The sequence below is a fragment of the Neofelis nebulosa genome, chromosome 10, assembly GCF_028018385.1.
Source record: "Neofelis nebulosa isolate mNeoNeb1 chromosome 10, mNeoNeb1.pri, whole genome shotgun sequence".
In the NCBI taxonomy this organism is placed as follows: Eukaryota; Metazoa; Chordata; class Mammalia; order Carnivora; family Felidae; genus Neofelis; species Neofelis nebulosa.
Window position 1 is genome coordinate 8,685,821 of NC_080791.1, and position 23,530 is coordinate 8,709,350.

Here is a 23,530-nt window from a genome sequence, read left to right on the forward strand (position 1 = left end):
AGGGGTGGGATGGAGAGAGGGGTGGGGGGGACACAGAATCTGAAGCAGGCTCCAGGCTCCGAGCTGTCAGCACAGAGCCCGACGCGGGGCTGCAACTCAAGAACTGGAGATCATGACCTGAGCCGAAGTCGGACGCTCAACTGACTGAGACACCCAGGTGCCCCCCTCCCTTTAAAAAAATTTTTTTTTATGTTTATTCATTTTTGAAAGAGACAGAGCACAAGCAGAGGGTAACTACCACCATTATTATCATCAGCCCTATTCCTGTCCATTATCCTGCTTGTATTATCTTATCCCTCTTCCTCTGCCCTCAACCCTCATTATTAAGCATCTTTACGTCTTTCTTGGGGGATGAGCAGAAAGGAAGGATTGTGAAACCTAAATCCATCTCCTGTTATCTGTGTTCCCAGAAAAATATCCGTGAAGTGTGTCAGTCCCCTGGGACTGTGTGTTGGGGACTGAGCTCTGTGTAAAGAAAGGGACATCTGGAAGAGGTTCCCACACAACGAACTCCTGAGCAAGCCGCCAAATGCATCTTGCCTTTCCCCCTCTAATGGGTCCTTTGATTATGGTTCCCTGCACGTCCCAGTTTTAAACATACTTTTCTCGCAAAATAATCCCTCACTTAAATTATTTTAAGTAGTTTGTCAGGAGGCAGACCTCATTTTCCCACAGGTTAACATACTAAGCTCATGTGTTACAACTAAAAGTAAAGGATGCTGCTGATATTGCCATTAGCTCGTGTGATTTCATAACTGGCTTTTCTTAATGTTGAAAATTATGTGGGAATCTCCACTCCTACCTCTGAGAGGCCCAAGCAGCTGGGGGCCCCTGTCCATTGCATTCAAAGTCTTTGAGAGAAGGTATAGGGCGGGCAATTCTTTTCTTGCTTCAAAGTACAGTCCACCTTCTTGGAAGTTGCAAAGGAAGCAGGCAGGGACCCTTTTTATGAAGTAAATTGTCCACTGGTGATGGGAATGATCTGTTTTCCGAGTTTGGGATACTTGGAAAACACCTACTACTCTCGTTATGCCCCTGCTGAGCTGGTGGCTTTGACTCCTCAGACGCAGAAGGGTCAAGACAGGTCTTTCACGTCACAGCTCATCATGCAGCTACCCAGTGGCCAAACCTGGGGGGCGACTGGACTGTGGTAACCCCAGAAGCTGGCTCACAAACGGAAAATACCATGTCTTTTGGTCTTAGCCTGACAGTACAAGGCTCTTTGTTATCCTCCAGAAGAAGCTTACAAAGTATAAAAGCCACCTAAGAAAGTCAATAGTCTGGTTTTCCACACCTCCTAAGTTTACAGAGGAGCCAAAAAACTCCAAATCAAAGATTCAAATCTAGGTTCTTGTCCCTACCTCGAGACGGGGCCTCCGGGGTCTATGAGGAGTCTGTCTAAGACATCTTGTAATTTAAAGATGGAGGAAATGAAGGCAGGGTAAAGGCAGGGGTTGAGGGGCTTGGTTTATGGTCCTCACCTGGCTACAGCATCATTAAACAGTGAGTCCAGAAAACAGAGGGTATTAAGGGAAGTGACAGGGTCCTTAAGGCTTCAAATCAGGAGTGGTCTGTGCTCTCTGTGTGGATCTGAGAGAGGAGAGTTGAGAGGTGGGGGGAGGCAGCAAAGATAAGAAGCAGCTGGGTGTCGTATTACAAAGCTGAAAGAAAGAAGTGGAGAAACCAAGAACATGCAAAAGAAAGATCAGAGAGAGTTATTATTGTGCAATATGCCCATTGCAGACAGACAGGCGGCATTGGCCTTTCATCTTTCTTAGCCTCAGATTCCAAGAAAGCCTTTGCTGCAGCCTGGTCAGTCACACACAGGCACCGGCTGGGGAGAATGTCAAAGTCCTGGCAAATTCCACTCTGGACCAGACGGTAAACTTGGGAAACATCTGCGACTTTTTCAGGTGACTGACCTACTCACTCCCCACCCTAGTGATCGGCTTCCCAAATTTAGCTCTCTTCTGTTGCCCCCACCCTCAAAACCGAGCACTGCAGACAGCTAAAAGGCAGTGGGAACACGGGTCTGCTGCCAGCACCACACACAGCAACCCGTGCAGGGCCCCCACCTGCCCACATACTTGGCAGGCACCGCCCTAGACTCATGCCAACTTGAGCCGAGTGAAAAGCGAAAACCCAATCCATCAAAGAGTCGTTTTGTCTACATGACACCAAACCAACCAGTTGCTTACATTGGTGCCACATGGCACCAAGGGCTGTTTTGACTGAAATCAGCCACTCTGACATGCGTAGTCCACAGCCTGCATTGGCACCGTGTAGAGGGAAGGTAGAGCCATGTGTAAGAGAACTCCTCAGACCCAGACTGAGTCAAACATCGCCAACCTGGGTGCCGTTTCCGTACGCCCTGCTCTCGAAGGACCGAGCGCTGTTCTGTGCACTGCCACAATCCAGGTGTGTATGTGGCATTAGTTGTTGCCCTGAATGGAAAGTGTTGTGGGGGGTAAAAAGCTCAAGGACACCGTGCTGGGTTTGCAACCGAGAGAATTAGAAACCAGAGCCCCCCAAAAAACACATCCTCAGCTAAGACAGGGTTTGGCATTTGAGAAATGCCTTAGGGAAACTAGCCTCTGGGTCACAACCTGGACTTGGCTTAACCCAGTTGTGGGTTCTCAGTGGACCTCAAATGACCACCTTCCCAGGTAGACAAATGCAGGGATGAATGTGGACCAGAGAAAGAGCACTGAGACATGCTCGCCCCTTCCTGACCGTGGAAAACTCTGCCAGATGTGGCCTCTCTGGGGATCATGTGAGGTTGGCCTGCCGATTTCTTAGATGACTTCAAATGGCTCTGATTTTAGGTAATAATCTTTGGACAAAAGCTAGAGAAAACAGAAGGAAAAATCAGACCACAAAATACCAAAGGAGACGTCGGAATATTTCTCCCTCACCTGTACACGTATACGATGCTTTGAACTTTTGACCGTCTCACTCACCACACTGCCAGTCATGCTCCAGCGCTCGATATCCACAAAGCTCTCTGCCTGCCTCCCACACTCCCTCCAACTTGTTACCTAAACTTGCCATCTCGGGCCTTCTCTGATGTAAAATTTCACCTGCTGCTTCCATCTCTCTTCCCTGCTTGTTTTCTCCTTAGCACTTACCCTCATGTAATACACGAAATATTTCCTTATTTGTCTTGTCTGCCTTCCACACTAGAATGTGAACTCCACAAGGGCCAGAGCTTTCCCCTTGTGCACGGCTTGCTCACTGCTGTACCCACCTGGGATAGCACCTGGCACACAGTGATTAATATGTGTTTGTTGAATGAGTTAGTAATTGTTTTCTGTCATTTAAGTAGAGCAGATAACTTTCATTAACAAGTTAGGATACTGAGGCTGAGTGATTCTATGTTCCTGACCCCCAGCTTCTTGAAAGACAGAATAAAACATTTCCAATGACTAGGTTTTGGCCTTTTTCCCTCCCTGCTCTTCCTCAGGTGAGACCGCAAGGCTGGAAGGGACAGGAGTTGGGTATCCTCCCCACCCCCACCACAGAACGCTAAGTGGGCTAGAGTTGAATGTAACCATTTCCATTTGTTGGTTAGTGCTGATAAAATAGTTTTCCTTCAGGGCGGGCCTTGTGAAAAAGAACAGAATACTCTAGGCATATTTCAAAATGGCTGCTTTTCTCCTTGCTGGAAGCATGAAATTCCTTCCTTGATTCCTTCCTTCCTTCCTCCCTCCCTCCCTCTCCTTCCCTTCCTTGCTTCCCTTCCCTCCTTCCTTCCTTTTGAAAGAGCAAATTCCAGTAGATTCTTATTGTTTGACTGACAGAACACACAAAACCAGGCGGAGATGGGCCCAAGGAAATAACGGTCAGGTTTCATTGCTGTTTGCCCTTTGGTCCTTCATCTTCTAAGTATTTATTATATTTTCTTTTAAAGATATTAGCTATTTTAATCACAAATGCAATTCAAGTGAGAATAAATAAATGTGTTATCTTTTACCATCTGCCCCTCCCCATGTTCCTTTAAATAGAAAAAAAAAAGAGCTAAGTGTCTTTTCATAGCCTATCTGGCCATAGCTATCTCACCTATGGTTTAAAAACAGACTGTAACTTATCTTCTCAAATTCCTTCTTGAACTACCGTTCATTCTGTTACAGAAATCCTGGGAAAGAAAGTGTATTGATATGGTTGATAATTTCCAAAAGGTGACGATGGTAACGGGGCTGAAGGCAAATGAGAGGGGTCTTCAGCAAACTGAGGACCATTGAGAAATTGTGCAGAGGCAGACCTTGTCAACAAGGCAGCTCCTTCAATTAATGCTAGGAGAATGCCACCCATTGTGGCTGACCCAACCATGCCACTGGTCCATTTCTTGCTGCCAGCATGGCTCCGTTAAGGCACCCCCTGTGATGGAGTTCCAGGGATCTCTTTCCCCCTGACTGGAACCATGCTGCCGTCAATCATGGAAAATAAACCTCCGAAACTGCAAAGCTACCTCCCAACTGCGGAGCCCTGGTTCTAAAAGCTGTCAAACTGCCTTATAGTCTGTGGTTTATTCCCACTGCAGAATTGCAAAAACCTTTTGACTGCCTGAATGGTATCATTCAATGGGCACCTGTGGTACCCATTGTAAAGGTCCCACCACAACCATCCAGTTTGCCAAGGGCAAGGGCGTGTGTACTCTTCCACCTTGACTCCATCAGTGCAAAAGATCCTTTTTCTGATCTTTACCGTGAGAACTTGGTAAGGCTCCTGTCAGTAAAACTCACAAAAGTGTGGTGGTCTCCTAAGAATGGGCACCCTGGAACTTTTAACTCTCAAACTTGTCTTAGGCTGAGCCTCCAACAATATGTCAATTACAATTTTTCTTACTCAGGACTGGTTCCAGCAAAAGTTTCTACTTCTGGGTGTCTGTTCTGGGGTGCTGTCACTCTGTGTATCTGCTTGCCTGTCTCTCTCAATTTGGGGGCAGCAGTTTTACCTTTAATCTCCATTCTCTGATGGATCTAAGGAGACTTGTTGATTTTCTTTGTTCAGCCTTTTTGCTTGTTGTGAGGAAAACTTTCAAACTCCTTAAAGGCCAGACCAGACTTTAAAAAAAAGTTGTTTTTGTTTTTGTTTTTTTTTTTACTATTGAGTTTTGAGAGTTTACATATTCTAGATCCTACTACTTTGTCAAATATGTGCCTTGCAAACATTTTCTCCCAGGGTAGAGCCTCACATCCTCTTCACATGTTCTTTCAGAGCAAAAGTTTTTAATTCTGCTGAGGTCCAATTTGTTTTATTTTTATGAGGTCCAATGTTTTCCTTTTATAGATCATGCTTTTAATGTCAAATCTAAGAAGTTTATGCCTACATCTAGATCCTAAAGGTCTTCACCTGTTATTTTTACTAAAGGTTTTATGGTTTACAATTGACATTTAACTCCACGATCCATTTTGAATTTTTTGTACAACATGTGAAATTTAGGTTGTTGTATTTTTTGCCTTTAGATGTCCAGATGCACCGGCACTGTTTGTAGAAAAGGCGACCTGATCTCTATTCCAGTTGACCATATTTGTGTAGGTCACTCTATTCCACTGACCTATTTGTCTGTCTTTCCAGTACCATACCGTCTTGATTGCTGTAGTTTTACAGGAAGTCTTAATATTGGATAGAGAGATCCCTCTCACTTCATGATTGTCAAAATTGTTTCAGCTATTCTATGGCCTGTGCCTTTACATGTATTTTGTAAAGAATAAGTCTGTCTGTCTACAACAGTCCTTTCTGGGATTTTGGCTGGGATTGCATTAAGCCTATGTATCAATTTGGGAAGAGATGACATTTTACTATGTTGACTCTTCCACTCCATGCATCTCTCTCCATTTACTTAGGTCTTATTTCTTTCATCAGAATTTTGTCAACATTTCGTAATTTTCAGAATACATATCTAATGCATGTTTCATTAAATTTGTATTAAAGTGTTTAAGTTTATTGAGTGATTATAAATGGTATTGTTTTTAACTTTAGTTTCTGCATATTTAAAGCATATACAAGTGTAAAGGATTTCTGTGTGTTGACCTTGTATCTTGTGACCCTGCTAAATTCAGTTATTACTTGTAGATTTTTTTTTTTTTCCGTAGATTCCTTGGAATTTTCTATGTGGACAATCACATCATCTGCAAATAGTTTTATTTCGTCTTTTTCAATCTGGGTATCTTTATTTATTTATTTTTTTTAAGGTTTATTGATTTATTTGGTGGGGGAGAAGAGAGAGAGAGTGTGTGAGGAGGAGAGAAAGAATCCCATGCAGGCTTTACATTGTCACGGCAGATACCAACGCAAGGCTCAATCTCACAAACTGTGAGTCAATGATCTGAACCAAAATCAAGAGTCAGGATGTTTAACCAACGGAGTCACCCAGGTGCCCCAGGGTATCTTTTTAAATTTTTTCTTGCCCTATCCCAGTGGCTATACCTTCTAGTAGTATAAGAGTAGTAAGAACAGACATCCTTGCTTTGTTCCCAATCTTAGGAATAAGTAAGTACTCTTCCATCATGAAGCATGATGATAGCTGTAGACTTTTTGTAGATGTGGAGATAATTTCCTTCTAATTTGTTGAATTTCAAAAATCACAAATGGGAGTCAAATTTTGTCAAATGTTTTTGTCTTAATTGATATATTGTGATTCTCCATCTTTAGCTTTTCATAGGGAACACTGACTGATTTTCAAATGTTAAACGATCCCGCATACTTGGAAAATAATTCTACGTGGTCATATCACATAATTCTTTTTATTCACTGTTTTTGGTTTGTTAATATTTTTGTTTTTTGGCATTTAAGTTCATGAGAGACATTAATTGGCAATTTTGTTTTTGTACTGGCTTCTTTTGGTTTCCTTATCAGGGTAATACTGGCCTCATAAATGAATTGCAAGTGCTCCCTTCTATTTTCTGGAAAACATTGTATGTAAATTGGTGTTAATTTTTCTTTAAATGTTTGTTAGACTTCTCCAGTGAAACCATTTAGGCCTAGAGATTTTTCTTTATTAGCTTGTGTGTATGTATTTATTATTATTTTCAGGTGTTTTTAAATTGTGAATTCAACTTATTTAATGGCTATAGGAATGGTCAGATTTTTTTTTATCTTGGTTGAAGCTTGGTAATTTGTGTTTTTTGAGGGATTTTCCCATCTCTTTTAAATTGTCAAATTTATGAATGTAAAAATTATTCAGAGTATTCTTTTATTATCCTCTTAATACTGTAGAATCTATGATGATAACCTGTTTTTGTTCTGATAGTGGTGATTTATGTTTTTTTTTCAATTTTTTTGCCATCAGTCTCAGTAGAGGTTTATATACTTTATTTATTTTTAATGTTTATTTACTTTTGAGAGAGAGTGCAAGCAGGAGAGGGGCAGACAGAGAGGGAGACAGAATCCGAAGCAGGTTCCAGGCTCTGAGCTATCAGCACAGAGCCCTACGTGGGGCTTGAACTCACCAACTGTGAGATCATGACCTGAGCTGAAGTTGGGCGCTTAACCGACTGAGCCACCCAGGTGCCCCTATACTTTATTTTTTAAATGAACTTGTTGTTTTCATTTTCTCTATTGTTTTCCTATATTCAATTTTATAGGTTTCTATTCTAATCCTTCTCACTTCCTTTCTTCCGCTTGCTCTTCTTTTTCTAGTTTCTTGAAAAAGTTAGCTTATTGATTTAAGATCTTTCCTTTTATGATGTAAGCATTCAATGTTATACATTTTTCTCAACACTGTTAGCAGTATCCCACGTATTTTGGCAGGTATTTTCATTTAGTTGTACGATTTAGAAAAATTTCCTTTAAAACGTCCTCGTTGACCAATAGATTATTTAGAAGTGTGTTTTTTGGCTTCCAAGTGTTTGAAGATTTTCCTGTTATCTTTGTTATCGATTTCTAGTTTGACTGCATTGTGCTCAGAAAACATATGCAACATAATTTTAATTCTTTTAAAATGTTAATGTTTTATGGTTCAGGCCATGGTCTGTTCTATGTTCCATGGGCAATTGAAGAGAATGTGTATCTTGCTATCTTTGGGTGAAATGTCCTATAATTGCCAATATTAAGCTTTCAGTTTATGGCATTCATGAGTTTTATATCATTGGTGGTGTTCTGTCTAGTTGCTTTATCAACTAGTGAGAGAGGAGCATTAAAGTCTTCAACTGTAATTGTGGTTTTGTTTATTTCTGTTTTCAGTTTTGTCAGTTTTTGTTTTATATATTTTGAAGCTTTGTTGTTTGTGCATACACATTTTAGGCCTGTATGTCTTCTTGGCGGACTGAGCCCTTTATTGTTATAGAATGGCCCTGTCGCTGGCAATTTTCTTTGCTCTCAAGTCCACCTTATCCAATTTTAATACTTTTGATCAATGTTTGCATGGTATATCTTTTTTATCCTTTTACTTTCAACCTACATAGGTCATTAAATTTGAAGTAAATTTCCTGTAGATAGGATATAGTTAGGTAGTTTTTTGTTTTGTTTTAAATCCACTCTGTCAGTCTTTGTCTTTTGATTAGTCTATGTAGATCATTTGTGATTAAGGCAATTCTTGATATGTTAGACCTAAAGTATATGCCATTTTATTTGTTTTCTTTCCTTTTTACTCTGGTTCTTGTTCCTCTTTTTATTTACCTTACTGTGGGTTAACCATTTTTTTTTAGGATTCCACCATGATTTACTTACAGTGTTTAAGAGAGATAGACTCTCCAAATATATAGTTTCTATAGTTGCTCTAAGTATTAAAATATGCATATATATCATATCTTATTTCACTAGTCAACATTCTACCACTTCGAGGGAAATATGAGAACTCCATTTCCATTTAGCTCTTTATTTTTCCCACTTTTAAATATCATTGTCTTGAGTATCTTTTTTTTTTGTTAATAAAGTTTACTTATTTTGAGAGAGTGCATGTGCATGCAAGTGGGGGAGGGGCAAAGAGACAGGGAGAGAGAATCCCAAAGCAGGTTCTGCTCTGTCAGCAGAGCCCAACATGGGATCTGACCTGAGCTGAAATTAAGAGTGAGATGCTTAACCAACTGAGCCACCCAGGTGCCCCTGTCCTGAGTATCAAATGATGCTACAATTTTTGTTTCAAGGACTAAATATGATTTATGAAACTCATGAGACTAGTCTATCAAGTACTCTCACTCCTGCTGTCTGTTGTCCTTTTTTCCTTCCTACTGCTCCCAATTTCCTCCTTTTATTACTTTTTGTTTAAAGAACTTGCTTTAGCCAATCTTTAATGGGTATACCGGTTAGTGATAAATTCTTAAGTTTCCTTTCATCTGAGAATGTCCTTATTTACCCTTAATTCATGAAAGACAGTTTCACTGCATACGAAATTCTGGGTTAACAGTTCTTTTCTTTCAACACTTGAAAATTCATGTGCCACTTTCTTTTGGTCTTTGTGGTTTCAAATGATTAATCTGAAAATTAGTGTTCCCGTATAGGTAAGATGTCATTTCTGTCTGCTTTAAAGACCTTTTTTTGTCTTTAGTTTCTAAACATTTAATTAAGACATATAGTTTTGCTTTATCTAGTTTGGGTCTTATTCAGCTTCTGGAATGTGCAGATTGGTCTTTCACCAAATTTGGGCTGTTGTCAGTCACCATTTCCCTGAATGACTGTTTCAGCCTTTTGGAGTTCTTTTTGGAACTCCAAAGATACAAATGTTGGATGTTTTGGATGTTATTACTCACAGGTCCTGGCCTATATTCAGGAGTTGTGGGTCCATGGGCCACTTAATTTTTAGACTCTCTGGTGTCACTGTGATCTGTTCTCAGCCAGAGAAGCCTCTCAGTCCTACAGGCCTTAGATTCCCCTGGCTTGGTGCTTTTCATGGTAGAGGCCTCCTGACCATGCTATCTGGCTGTCTTGGTGTCTTGGCTGGGGGAGGGGAGTCTTATGCCTGCTGGGCATCAGTTTTTCTTTTTTAAAGTTTACTTATCTATTTTGAGAAAAGGAGAGCTAGCGAGCTGGGAACGGAGAGAGAGAGAGAGAGAGAGAGATAATGTTTCCCAGGCCGAGCTGCCTGTTCTGACTGGGTTCCTCTTTCTGTTGTTGCCTGGCCATTCTGGTATCTCCCAGTGGGGAAGAGGGATTTCAGGCCTAGTAGGAAAGGATAACTCTCGCCACGGCCACTTGTTAGCAGGGCATTCATCTATTCCACTTGCGGGTGGTGTCTGGCTTACCTGAAGGTGTCAGAGGGACTCTGGATTGATCACGGGGGAAATGCACACATCTGGGCTGTCTTCTGTTGTCAGGCTGAGAAAGGTAGGCTTTGGTCGCCTTTTTCTATGGGGTAAGGGGATGTAAGATGCTCAATTACTGTGCTGTTTCTCTAGCCCTAGGTTTCTGAACCAACTCACCTTCCTCTTACCACCATTTAGAGTTCTCCTTTGGTAGTCTTTTGTATTATTTCCAGGGTTGGTAGTTGTATTTAGTGGGGAGAAGTAGGGAGACACAAGTCGACACCATTTTCTCTGGAACAAATTTTCAGCTCAATAATTTTTACATTTGTCATAGTTTTCTGAATTAGTCCCAATACTGGGTTATTATTTTTTTATATTAGATATATCTAGCTGTTTCCTTAACTTTAAATAGAGTTTGGATTGGTCCTCATGCCTGTAACTTTTGTCTGCTTTATTACAGAAGAAGTTTTTCTTTTTTAAAGTTTACTTCTCTATTTCGAGAAAAGGAGAGCTAGCGAGCTGGGAAGGGGCAGAGAAGGGGGGGGGGAGGGGCAGAGAATGAATCCCAAGCAGGCTTCATGCTGTAAGTACAGAGCCTGATGTGGGCCTCTCTCTCACAAACTATGAGATCATGACCTGAGCCGAAACCAAGAATTGGACGCCCAACAGACTGAGCCACCCAGATGCCCCTATTGTGGAAGAAGTTTTATTACCATCCCAATTTCAAGGTGAAAAGGTGAGAAAAAAGAGCCCACAGTCAGACTGATGCTCTAGCTGAATGTACCCACCATACAGGACTACTGTGAGCATTAAATGAAACAATACATAGGATGTATTGATTAAGTTGCATGCAGGCAACGGTAAGTGCCCAGTGAATATTACTATTAGCTTTCTTCTACACAGCCTAATTTCTTCCTTAGTTGTTTAAAGTTCCTGAGGACTGAAACAATTTTTTTTCACCTTGTATCTCTAGGGACTAGAAGAGTACCTGGTAATAACAATTAAACTACCTGAATAGCATTAAATCATTTATGACACCCTCCACTCCCCGCAAGCCTCACTCTTCCCCCTTTTCCAATTTTCTCTGAACTCCTTGTGACTTCAGTTTCTTGCTTTAATTAATGAGCTCATCCACAGCTTTCCTCCTCCTCTCTCCATTTACTGTACCTTCAATAAGTTAGCTTCTCTGTATTCACGTATTTTGATGATTCTGCTTCTCAGTCATCTCATTTTTTTTTAAATTTAAATTCAAGTTAGTTAACATATAGTGGAATGTTGGTTTCAGGAGAATTTAGTGATTCATCACTTACATATAACACCCACTCATCCCAACAAGTGCCCTCTTTAATGCCCATCACCCACTTATCCCACCCACCCCACCCAACACCCCTCCAGCAACCCTCAGTGTGTTCTCTGTGTTTAAGAGTCTCTTATGGTTTGCCTCCCTCTCTGTTTTTATCTTCTTTTATTTTTCAGTCATCTCATTCTTGAACAGAGATATAAAATGTTTCTTTTCATCCTGAAAATTTTAGGCAGTAGCAATCACAGCCCCTGTGACCTGGCAGAGTATTTCTTTATACCATCCATGTTACTTGCTCAGAAATGGGTCTATTTCAGAAGTTCAGGTTTTTGGCCAATGTATTCACTCTTCAAAGCAGATCAAGAAGCTGCCAGAAGTTCTGAATTTGATTCCAAGTTACTGTGATTTAGAATCAAGCCTATACGTAAATAATATTTAAATCCCTCCCTTCGTGTCTGCACCTTAATACTGCCATGTGAAATAAAATCAAACTCCAGAAAATGTATTTACTTTGCCCTCACAAATTAAATAGGCTGGAAAAAGACCCTGAATTATCTACATACATATGTATGCTCTAGTGAACACACACTCTATGAAGTTAGGGACAATATGCATCTAATACCTCCCTCTGTACATGTCTCTTTGAGACTTTACAACACAATTTTCCAAATTACACACCTTTTGCCAATTCTACCATACATCTGACATTATGGAGACTGGAAACTCAAGGAGCTCACTGGATTTTAAAAACCCCACAAACAATAAAGATGAAGGATTTATACTCACAGGTGGCTCAGAAAATGAGCAGGACTCATACTTGGGGTAGACAGCACAGAACTCAAGAGAACTCTTCCTTTCAGCAGGAAACTTAGCTTATGAGATATCCTGATAACCAGAATAGATATTAAAGAAAGTTAACATCTTACCTAACTTTATTATTCCATTTTTTCTTTGTATTGATCTATGCAGTTTACAAAGACTTCCTCTCAAGCCATTAAAACATGACAAGGTAGGAAAATATCAGTAAAACACTTACTACCATAATTATGATTAAGATACATAATATTCTTAAGAGTTTCTTTTCAACAGACAGAATATGCCAGTAGTTCAAGGATACATTAGATCCTTTCAAATTCAATGTCATGCCATGAAAAGTAGAAAAACACAACGTGAGATAATTCCTTGAATCCAGTGTTTTCAGTCGACTGAACTCTTTTTTAAAAGCAAAATTATCTGTATTTCTGTAAAATTTAGAGAGAAATTAACATCATTGTCTCTGTACACAACCCAGATATAATCAGTGCCATTTCCAACTGGAGTTGGTAGGTAGTCTTCAGGGTTCCATTAGGGCAAATCACTTTTTCTGGACTAAGGTAGTTTATATTTTTGAATCTCTTTGAAGTGGTGGCTGAACTTGCACAGAGTGAACCCTAATGAATTCTGAGAAGGGAAACATACAGCAGTCATGAGAGACCGGTAGCATTTAGTAAGTTTACATGACTTGATAAGTTCTGATGTCTTGGGGTAACCTGAATCCAGACATCTTGGATTGTCTGGATGTGTCTGGGGTCAACTGGGTACTCGGGGCAGAATGGTTCAAATTTGGGTAAGAAGATCTACAATCGATCAAATTGAATTAATGGTTCTTTTGATATGAGAACATAGACCATATCTGATTCCAGGAGCAAAATTAAAACACAATCTCTAAGAGAATGAAGATGATGTGTCTAAAGCAGGACTTATTTGGTAAATGATAAGATTAGGAAAACATAAAAGAAAAAAAAAACACCCTCTTTTTCTAGAAAGACTGACCATAGTCTATGACTAAAAGTTCAAAGTTCCAATTCAATATTAAGTACATTTTATAAAATTTCCAAGCTTAAGCAGAAGTTGGGTTCATTAACAATTCTACAAAGGGCAATATTGCTCTGGAGGGACTGTTAACTCTACAGCATGTATATTTTTTATTATTTAATAGACAGCATGGACTTCATACATATCCATTATCAGTGCCTTGAAAACCAAACAACTTTAAAAGTTAGCAGCAGTTTCTGCAAGTACAAAAATACACATTTATTACATTACATATGGTAGTAAAATTTGTCAAGATATATTATACAAACTCAAAGCATTTTAGATAAAGCATCAGTCTAATATATTATAGATTGACAGAGTATAATAAAATGACATGTAGTCTGTCTTCAAATCATACAATATAATACTTTACAGCAATATTAACAAACTATTCACATGAAATATTACAGGAGTATCTAAGGGAACACAGCGAATAGGAACAGTTATTGAAAACCTCAGCATCTATTTTCTTCTATGCTTCAAATTGGGTAGATAATTTTCTACCCACCCATATGAAAGAAAAAAGGACAGAACTATTATTTTGTAAGTGGAGAAACAATTTCTTCCAGAAAGACACTCCAAGCTGTAAGAATGTCATTCACATCTTGCAGTTCCAACAGTAGTAAGCCCTAAGGGTAAGGGAAATGAATCCCTATTGCCTTTAGATATTATACCACAAAAGATGCATATGGACACTCAGGAGTCTAAATACAGGAGTGGCTGTTTATAAGGTACAATCTACTTCACATCTGTGACTGAGATGGCCAGTGTCATGAAGGAGCTCTTTGGAAACAGAGTTCTGAAAGTTAATTACAATGCTTAGGGCCAACAGGGGCCATGTCCCACAGAGGTAGGCAGCACTTACAGCTAATACCGAAAGGACTTCTACTTTACAGAAAACATTATTATTTTTTTTTCTATAACTGAAAAAGGAAACCTTTAGGACAACAGGGAAAGAACATTTGACATGAAAGTTTCCTAGTGGCTAAGAAAAATAATTGGGGATAAGCTAGTTTGTGGGAGAAAGGTCCATCTGATGGTGAATTAGAGACTAAATGGGTTCTAAGCAACTTCTTGTAAGTAGCTAAAATGAAGGGAGATGCACATCCATTCCTGATTCTATCCTTTCATACTGGCTGGGAGGCCTAAGAATCCGTGGAGATAATCCAGGAGATGTACAGGTATGACCTTTAAGGTCAGAGAGGGGAGAAGCATTGATGGATGTGAGATAAACTAATGGGATGTAAACCACGAATACTCTGGGACAAAAGTATATAAAACTTGTGGAGGTAAGAAAATCCAAAGCCAATGACTGTCTGAGAGGAAGGCCTGACTGCTACTTTGGTGGGGATTCCATTCTGTGACTCTTTGTAAACTGCCAACTTTAAAACCGCTCTCTCAACTGCCAGTGGCCGTCAGAAAGGGGATGATTTACCAGTAATTGTTTCTGGCTGCTAATCAAAGAGGCAGGGCTGTGGAAAAACACCACCCAGCACAGCAAAGAGGAGCCTTCATCGAGTGCATGCTGGCAGCAGCTTCGTGTGGCCCTCTTTGCCTCACTAGGACAGCGGATGAGGTCAGGAGGTCGCCTCCTAATAGGAAAAGTTGCATTTCTGGAGAATGTTCCTAGCGCTGGCATCTTTAAAAAGGACCCTGAAACAAGCAACCATTTCCTTCTTCCTCCTCACAGCCCTGTGTCCTGGAGCCTTGGAAGAACAGTGGAACACCAACAGAAAAACCAACCAACACAACCAACAAATAAACTATCATACTCATGGCTCTTGGATATTCTAGTTTATTCCATTCTAGCTGCATCAATGGGCTGACTCCTGGAGTCTTCCTGTGATGGCACGTGACTAGAGAATGTCACAGAAGTGGCTAGTGGCTTGGATTCAGGGAAACGTTTCACATGATTTCCTTCATTACTGGACATACTTTCTTTTTTTTAATACTTTGATTAGTGGCCTTTTCTTGCTTAGTTATTAAACATATTCCACGGAACACGGACGTTTCTCTGCACCCTCCCCGTTTCCACAGTCCTTATTCTTCACTTATGATATCCTGGCCTCAGGATATGAATCTCACTCAACATGTAGGCCATATTCTCCCTACAGAAGATGTTTTCTCTGGCCCCCTGCTAGTTATCTCTAAAAACACATGATAGGACCAATCCCATGCTCTAATAAGGAAAAGCCTCCCAAACAGGAGCTGAAATTTGTTAGTCTAAACTTTTTGCCAAATAGTCTCAGTAAAGAGAATTCTTTTGTTGTCCTAAGTATTAGCAATGATTATCCTTATGCTACCCATCCCACGTATTTTATACAAAGGGGTCATAGTACTCTTGTCTTTATGTCATTATTAGCCCAGTTTCTGCTCTTGTACATATCACGTTCTTACTATGGTTAAACATCTTTGGTTAAATGCTGGTCCCCAATATCACAAACCACTGTAGGCCCCGAGTCTGGGCTGGGTGCATCATCCACAGTCAAAGAGCTGGGTGAGGATCTCTTACAAGGCAGAGTACCAGGAGAGCGCTGCTCACTGCTCTCTCCTTCCTTGTGTGACTTCACACAAAGCTTGAGTCCATCCTCCACCAGGCTGAATGGAGAGCTACAGTGCTTCTCTGAGTCCTGGCTGGGGTACGAGCTATACCACTGGGCTGTCTGCACAGCTCCAAGTCCTTCCGCTGCCCTTTGGGGCATGTCTTCCTGTGTCTCTTGCAGTGGGCTGGCTTCTGAAATACCAGAAGCATAGGGAGGTGGCTCCATGGGTCCTTTTAGAGAACTTACTTTCTTTTCCTCTGGTCTGGACGCCCTTGCCTTCTTTTTGAGGGACCAGTTTTTCAAACTGGCCACACCATTTCTCAACCATGTGCTTGGGTGAAGAGTTACAGAATGTATTTGTGAGTGCCACTCTACAACATCCTTTTTCGTATACGCCAGGCGGCTGCTGGCCTGCCCTGATGAGGGACCAGGAGTTGCAGAAATGAGGCTGGAATTGCTAAAATCAGGAGCAAGCTCTTCCTGTTTTCTTGGAGCTTGAAAAGCGCAATCTATTGGAGAGGAAGTTTCAGTGGGGGTAAACACAGAGTGTTCCGAAATCTGAGAAAAAGCGCTGTCTTGGGAGCTCACTGACGAGCCAGAGGGGGAAGTGCCTGGGGAGGACAAGCTGGAGTAGCTGGTCCGCGGGCAAACATTTAGTCTTGGGGGCAAGCCCTTCTCGGTGTTCCTGTTTGTGCTACTGCTCTTGCCCACCTCAATCCCCATCACCAAACTCTGGTTAATGAGCTTTTGCCCCTCCATTTGCAAAGACTTGTGCCGCTCCAGATAAGCTTCCTCTCCGTGCAGGAGACGGGCTCCGCAGCTGGTTTTATGCTGTTTCTTTGAATAAATTCCCCTGAGATAGGTCAGTTTGCAGTGCTGGTCATCCATGCTGGGCTCCGAGCAGCGCCGGTGCCTCCGCGAGCTCTTGAGGGCATCCGCTGTGTGTGTCGGGGAGTATCCAGATGTGTCTGTGCCGAAGGGCTGGCTCCCGGGATGGTCCTGAGACGACATGTGACTGTAAGATGCCACAGAAATGGCCACTGGCTTGGATTTAGAAAAGAGTTTCACATGATTTCCTTCATTACCAGACAAGCTTTTCTTCTTAACATTTTTATTAGTGGCGTTTTTCTTGGTATCAGTGCCTGTGACTAAACTCTGTTTAAAACATGTCTTACCCTCTTCCTGGAGGGGTTGATTCTGCTTCAGATAATCCTCATCTTTTTGAGAGAGAATTGCATCACAGCTGGACTTGCGTAGCTTTTTCTGATAAAATTCCCTGAGATACGAAAGCTTAGAATCTAGATAATCGATGCTGGGCTCTGAGGAGCGTCGGTGTCGCCTCAGGCTTTTTGGAACCCCTGCGGCAGCTGTGGACAGGTAGCCAGGAGTGCTCAGGCCCGACGGGGCCCGGGCCTGATCCCGCAGTGGGACCTTTGCATACACTCCCGTGAGGTCCACCGGCTTGGGTTCAAGAGGCCGTTCCATTTGAATGTCTTCATCTTTAGAACGGTCTAAGTCAAAGTCGCTCAGGGTTAAGAGGCCTTCCACCTCAGGCTGGTCGAGGTCATAGTCACTGAGAGTTAACACAGAGTCCATGCTTCTGCTACCCTGACCAAGTTTCTTCACCAAGTCACTACAAGGAGCATCGACATCCTCATTTAGCTCATTTTCCAAGCTGTCATAGGAGGAGTCGTTCAGTTGGAAGCAAGAGATATCTGTCAAAAAAATCAAACTATAATTAACATTTTTACTTACCAAAATTGCATGCTGTGTTAAAAAAAGAAAAAAAAAATCTATGTTAATTTAATTCTCCTTTCATATAGATTGTTCAAATTCGTACTCTCAAGAAAGAAAGGAACTTTCACTGTCTTCCCAGAATTAAAAAAAAAAAAATGTTGCATTATACTAAATTTAACTCTGTTCCTGAAGAAATAGGCTTTCTTAATTAAGATTTCCTCAAAGCAATGAGGACATGTTGTAATACCAAGAAATGGTAAAAAAGACAAAGGAATTCATGCCGGGTGTATCCAGGTTCAGGAGCTGCTTGCTGGTGAGTGCACACGATTTAGTCTCAGAGAAACCTTACTAAGCAAAACTCTTTACCATTCACTACTTTACCTAACCTTCACAACAACCATAGAGGTTAGATATTATGGTTACCTATATTTATAGTTGAAAATATTCATGTTCAGTGGCCTAGAATAACTGGTCAAAGATAACCTAACTAGTAATTCTGGAAGGTTGAATGGTTTCAAAATCGCCCCAGGCCCCACAGTGCTGGTTGTTTCTAAACTGCTGCTTGGCTGGAGTGTCTCTGGGCTGCTCGGAGGAAGGAGGGGGAAGAAGAGCAGGCCTGCCTCTCCCTGCTGGGCTTCTCATGCCCGTTTCAGCCACAGCAGTGGTACTGCAGACATTAGGGACCTTTGTAGAGATTTTTTAAAAGGGCAGAAACATACCAGATGATGCTTCTGAAAGTTTTGGACTTCATCTTACACATTGCTTAACCCCACCAGTGTTAACACTCAGGTGGTCCAGGGAGGAGCAGGGGCCTCCTTCCCGGAGCTGTGGCCCCAAGACAGCCACGGCCCCGGCAAACACTGTTCCAAGCACTCACAGTACCTGACACATTCTCTTGAGCATCACACCTCACTGAAACCTCTCCTAAGAGGGAAGTGATTTCTTCTCCGAATATCCTACAGCAATTTTCAATCAGAAATTGGATAAGCAGAGAAACCTGCATGAAAAAGGACAAAAACAAAGTGCTGCTTTTCATATATAGCACATCCACTAGTCACATGTCACATATAAATCCTGATTTTGTCAAAAATGAAAAAGAATCCTGAGAAAAATTCATGTCTCCTTTAAAAGTATACAGAACAGTTCCCCCTAAAAGGCAATGATACTTACAAGACTAGTTTTGACATAGAAATTATTTTTAATTGGTGGACTGAAGTCACCTGTTGCCTTAGCTCAGTGCTAACATATTTATACTAATGCTCGGTCTTTAAAATTAGGGTAACTTAAAGCATTCTTCATAGGGCATTTGGGGTGAAGAAATAAACTTGATTAAAATTCACAAAGTATCATTATTAGATAAAGACTTATGAAATGTATTTCCTATGTAAAAGGCAGTTGTCAGAAGTGTGGGAATTATGCATCCTCTGTGGGTTTCTTGTAAAGTAGAGAGACAGCTAGAGAACCCTTGCATTCTGCCTCACTAGTCTCTACGTAGGCATTTCCCTCCCTTAGGCACCCTGGAGGAGCTTGGGGAAGAGGTACGATTTTACTGGAGAGCTTTGCACCTCCACTGGGATGTACTGGAACCTTTCCTTAGCTTCCTTGCTCCAAGACACAAGGAAAAGGAGCAGGCAGAATGTTGGGAGCAACGGGCATCAATATCCCTAAGCCCCATGTTAACTACCAGGCACTAGAGGAGTATGATTTCAGGTAACTGAACTAGGTAGTATCACTACCTCCATTTTTTAGATGAGGAAACTGGATCAATGTAATTAATTTCACCCAAGATTGTACATCTGGCAAGTGGTGGGGCTGAGGAATGAACCTTGGCTTATCTAAGTCCAAAGTCCTTTTTTCTATATTAAAATATATCAGTTGCTTTCTTATGACTCTAAGGGTGAAGTCGGTCATAGCGTTTTTGCCTCCTTAAAGGGAAAAGAGAAGTAACCCAACTGCTATCACTTTTTTGCTTAAGAGATCACCTTTCTATAATCTACCAGGATAGGTAGGTAGGTATAAAACATAGGTATAAAACACTCAATGCACTCAAATTTCTAAGGAGGTGTATTTAAGTTATTTAAGAAAATGTGTTTCAGAATTAATACCCTGAATTTTAGGTTCGAGATGGGGACTCAATCCCCCAGGGCATAAATATGAGAAACCTCATTACCTTTTTTGTAAATTCATTTTCTAGTTCTGGGCTGCAGGAAGTAGGAGGCCACAGAATGCTTGGAGCTATACACACCGCTAAATTGAATGCAGTCATCTGATTGGACGAGGAACACTGCTCAATGTTGTGTAATATCCCAAAAAGATACCTTAGGAGAACAACATTGGCTCTCGGGAGCTGGTCTAATAGCCTAAAGACAGAAAAATGCACTCTTTAATAAAGACATTCCATGAGAAGCTTGCGTCGATAGGCAACCCTGGGTTTTCACAGGGAACCACGCAAAGCAAGAACCCGGTTCAGATACGTGGGGTTTCAGTTAACATCGCGCATGCAAAGTAAGGGCTACCTGTACACAGAGAATGCGAATATGCCCTGGGGATTCATTTATTTATTCCATACACTGTCTTCACAACCCAGCGAAGATGTAAAAGAATGCAGAAAAACAGCTTGTAAAAAAAAATGCTGCCTGAAATACGTACCTGAAATTAGTACAATGTGTTTTAACTCAGGCAGATGCCGTAATGTTTCATGATATTCTCAACCAACCCCCCACCTCCCAAGAGCTTTTTGATGAAATTAAACACTTAAATTTTAGTGGTTCTTTATTTCCAAGTAGCAACACAGGAATGCAGTCCCTTGGTGAGAGCCTAAACCTTCACTACTAAGACTTTGAGATCCATCTGAAAGCTGACGCTCTGCTCCACCAGCTTCCAAGGCCAGATTTCGTCCCAAATATCTTTATCTCATTGGCATCACTTTCACATATATAAGTCAAGCTTATACTAGTACATTTCCTACTGTTTCTATTTTGTAATTGATCAGGGATCTTAAGATTATCACTCACTGAAAATTATTTTTACTACTATCCAGTAAAGAGATGTATATGTTGATACTCATGGTTGTTTTTTTTCCCAACAGAAGTCTGCAACCTGGGAGAGAAAGTAAGGCGATCTGACTCCTGCTGCATAAAGAGCCCAGAGGCATTTCTTCAAGTGTGATGGACTGACACTGAGTATGGTTTTGTACAAATTATCAAAGATATTGAAATAAACCAGAAGATTGCTGAGTGTATTCAATGGAGAGTAAGGTATTGTCTAGCATAAGCTTCTGGGTTATCTGATTCCCCAGAGGCCCTATGCCTTTGAGCTATTTTATAATACTGTAAATTCTACATTACTGACAGCAATATACCTAACATTTGTCTACGGACTTGACAATTCTGTCTGGTGGCAAGACAAATGATTTATTTGCTTTCTCTTCACACTACAGTAGAAAAAGCCAGTTTTGCATTCATATGTAAATTCATTTCAGCATTTCTGATTCAACTACATAGGTGTGGTAGTCTGAAATCTCCTTTGAACTGATGGTAACATCTTACTGGTTCTCTCATTAATTAAAGAGTTAAATAAAAATTTTCACATGTGTTCATTTTATATTTGTAGGAGTCTTTCTTGAAAAGAATTTTATTTTGTGTTTATTTTTTCAGAGAGAGAGAGAGAGAGAGAGAGAGAGAGAGAGAGAGAGAGAGAGACAGAGGGCAAGTGGGGGGGGGGGTGGGGCAGAGACAGAGGGAGACACAGCATCTGAAGCAGGCTCCAGGCTGTGAGCTGTCAGCACAGAGCTCGATGCGGGGCTCGAACTCATGGAACAGACCATGAGATCATGACCTGAGCTGAAGTCAGATGCCCAACCAACAGAACCACCCAAGCGCCCGTATATTTGTAGGAGTCTTAATTTTATCGTTTTTTTTTTTTTAATCATCCTTTAACAGTTTGTAGAATATAAAATTTTAGACAATGGGCAACGAAGTAGAGAAGATGATCTTCAAGATCTCTGAATGGCTTTCACCAAACCATAATGGAAGCATAGAGATAGCATGTGTGATGTGGCTTTGATTTCTAGCATATCAGAAATTGTACTATGTTCTACTGATAGATGTCTATCAATAGCAGTAGACAGGTAATAATTCATATTTGAAAGCCACTCAAGGAAAAAAAAACTGTACTAAACAAGCAAATGCAAATAAATGATTTTGGGATTCCTGGGTTTTCACAGAACTGGAGTACTGCATTTTGGACACTTCTTTCCTATTCCCTTATAAGGGCAGGAAGCGATCCGAATACCAGCTGTGAGTTCTGCCAGCAACCTCTTTTCGCAGGAGAAAAAACAATGCATTCTTTGTGGTAAGACTAAGGCTGTGCAACTCTCTTTTTCTGTGACACTTTCAACAATTAACTGTCTCTCTCCAGTGCTCCCACAATACCTCTTTCACATTTCTCTTATAGCACCCATTATGCTACACTGTGATTCTTGGTTTACCTACCCACTCTACTAGACAGTGAGTTCCTTGAGGGGAGGGAATTTTCTCTGTGTGAATTCAGTTGCTGAATGAGATATACGAGGAGTTGTCTGGTTAGTTAAATATTTACCAAAATTAAGATCACAGATCGTAGATTGAGTCTACAGTATTATTGGTTTAATGGGTTTCAGCTCTATCAGATTCAGATACACAGGAGGTGTACAATGGTCAAGCATTCCATGTGACTAAGATTAGGGGAGAACAATAATAACAATGATAGCAGTTAGGAGAAATCTGTTTTCAAACTGGCCCTCATGGATCTGACTTTGCTAGTCATCATTACTTGAATAGACAAGCTTATAAAATAGAAGTTATTTTTTAAGTATTTTTGAGACATGACCAAATTAGAAGAATTACCTTTGAATTGTATTTATTTTCTCTTCATCATTTCCTTGATCCATTACACAGACCCAATGATCATAGAGATCTGATGAAAAAATACTTCCTGGAATATTTCGCAGAAAATCCTTACACAGGAGGAAAAATAAATATTTTAAATCATTATTCTCATGTTAAATATGTCCTGGGGAAATCAGAAAGCAAGCGTTTTGTTGAAAAGTTAAGTCCTCCCTTCTTTGGAATATACAGAGCTCTGAGCCCACTCTACTGTCGTGCACACGTAAGCAACACATGCTTTGATTTTTTCTAACAAAAAGCAGAGGCAAATTGGAGTCTGGACCGTAGTGGGAAAGATAAGGACAACCTGTTTGGGCTGAAATCGCCTTTGCATACATGTTAGCATGTGACAGGGGTCTGGCAAACCATCCCAAGTCCTTTTTTCCCTTCTCAAATCTCCAGTTCCAAGAAATGCACTGACACATTTGTGAGGTTCAAAACGCCATAGTCCGTCATCCTATCGCTCTACACACATGTGCTCCTGTGTGCCAGGTGCTGTTCGAGGTGCTAGGGATAGAGAGGTGAAGAAAACAAAGCCCAGCTCCATCCAGAGGTACTTAAGAGTTTCCCCTGGCACTCCCTTCCCACATTTGGGGAGGAGGGGAGACAGCATGCCGGCCCAGGCCTGGCCGGGCTCTGGGAGCATGGGGCCGCACCCACATGCCTAGGGACACTAAGCATGTCCCTAGTACATCATCCTTTCTGGCCTTTGAGACTCCCATCTGCTGAGACTGCTGGCAGGGCTGGGTGTGGTGAAACCAGACTATAATGCGAGTAGGATATGACCAAAGGTATTTGTTGTTTGACTTTTGTTTATAAAAAGCTTAAAAATAAATTAAATTTGGTCCTGGTCCTATATTCATTTCTGTTCCCGGCCAACTCTCTCTGTTGCTTTTGGCATGGTATTAACAGGGCCAAGCTTGCAAAGTCTGATCTCTACCTCAATAAACCTCAGGCAGAGAAAACTCAATTTCATGTCTCAGCACTGCA

At 41.1% G+C, this 23,530-nt stretch overlaps 1 protein-coding gene and 1 pseudogene across 6 annotated transcripts in view; both read right to left on the reverse strand.

The window, feature by feature from the left end:
* Positions 1-3,823: 3,823 nt before the first annotated feature.
* On the reverse strand, positions 3,824-14,974 carry LOC131488536 (mitochondrial import inner membrane translocase subunit Tim17-A-like; annotated as a pseudogene).
* Positions 13,422-23,530, reverse strand: part of ARHGAP20 (Rho GTPase activating protein 20) — a 128,446-nt gene continuing 118,337 nt past the window's right edge. For all 6 annotated transcript variants that reach the window (XM_058686711.1, XM_058686707.1, XM_058686708.1 and 3 more), the window contains 4 exons: positions 22,502-22,611; positions 19,786-19,975; positions 18,498-18,612; positions 13,422-17,593 (listed from right to left, as the gene is read on the reverse strand). In XM_058686711.1, the coding sequence (XP_058542694.1) occupies positions 15,738-17,593; positions 18,498-18,612; positions 19,786-19,975; positions 22,502-22,611 (2,271 nt within the window). In that variant the 3' untranslated portion in view covers positions 13,422-15,737. The remainder of the gene's footprint in view (positions 17,594-18,497; positions 18,613-19,785; positions 19,976-22,501; positions 22,612-23,530) is intronic.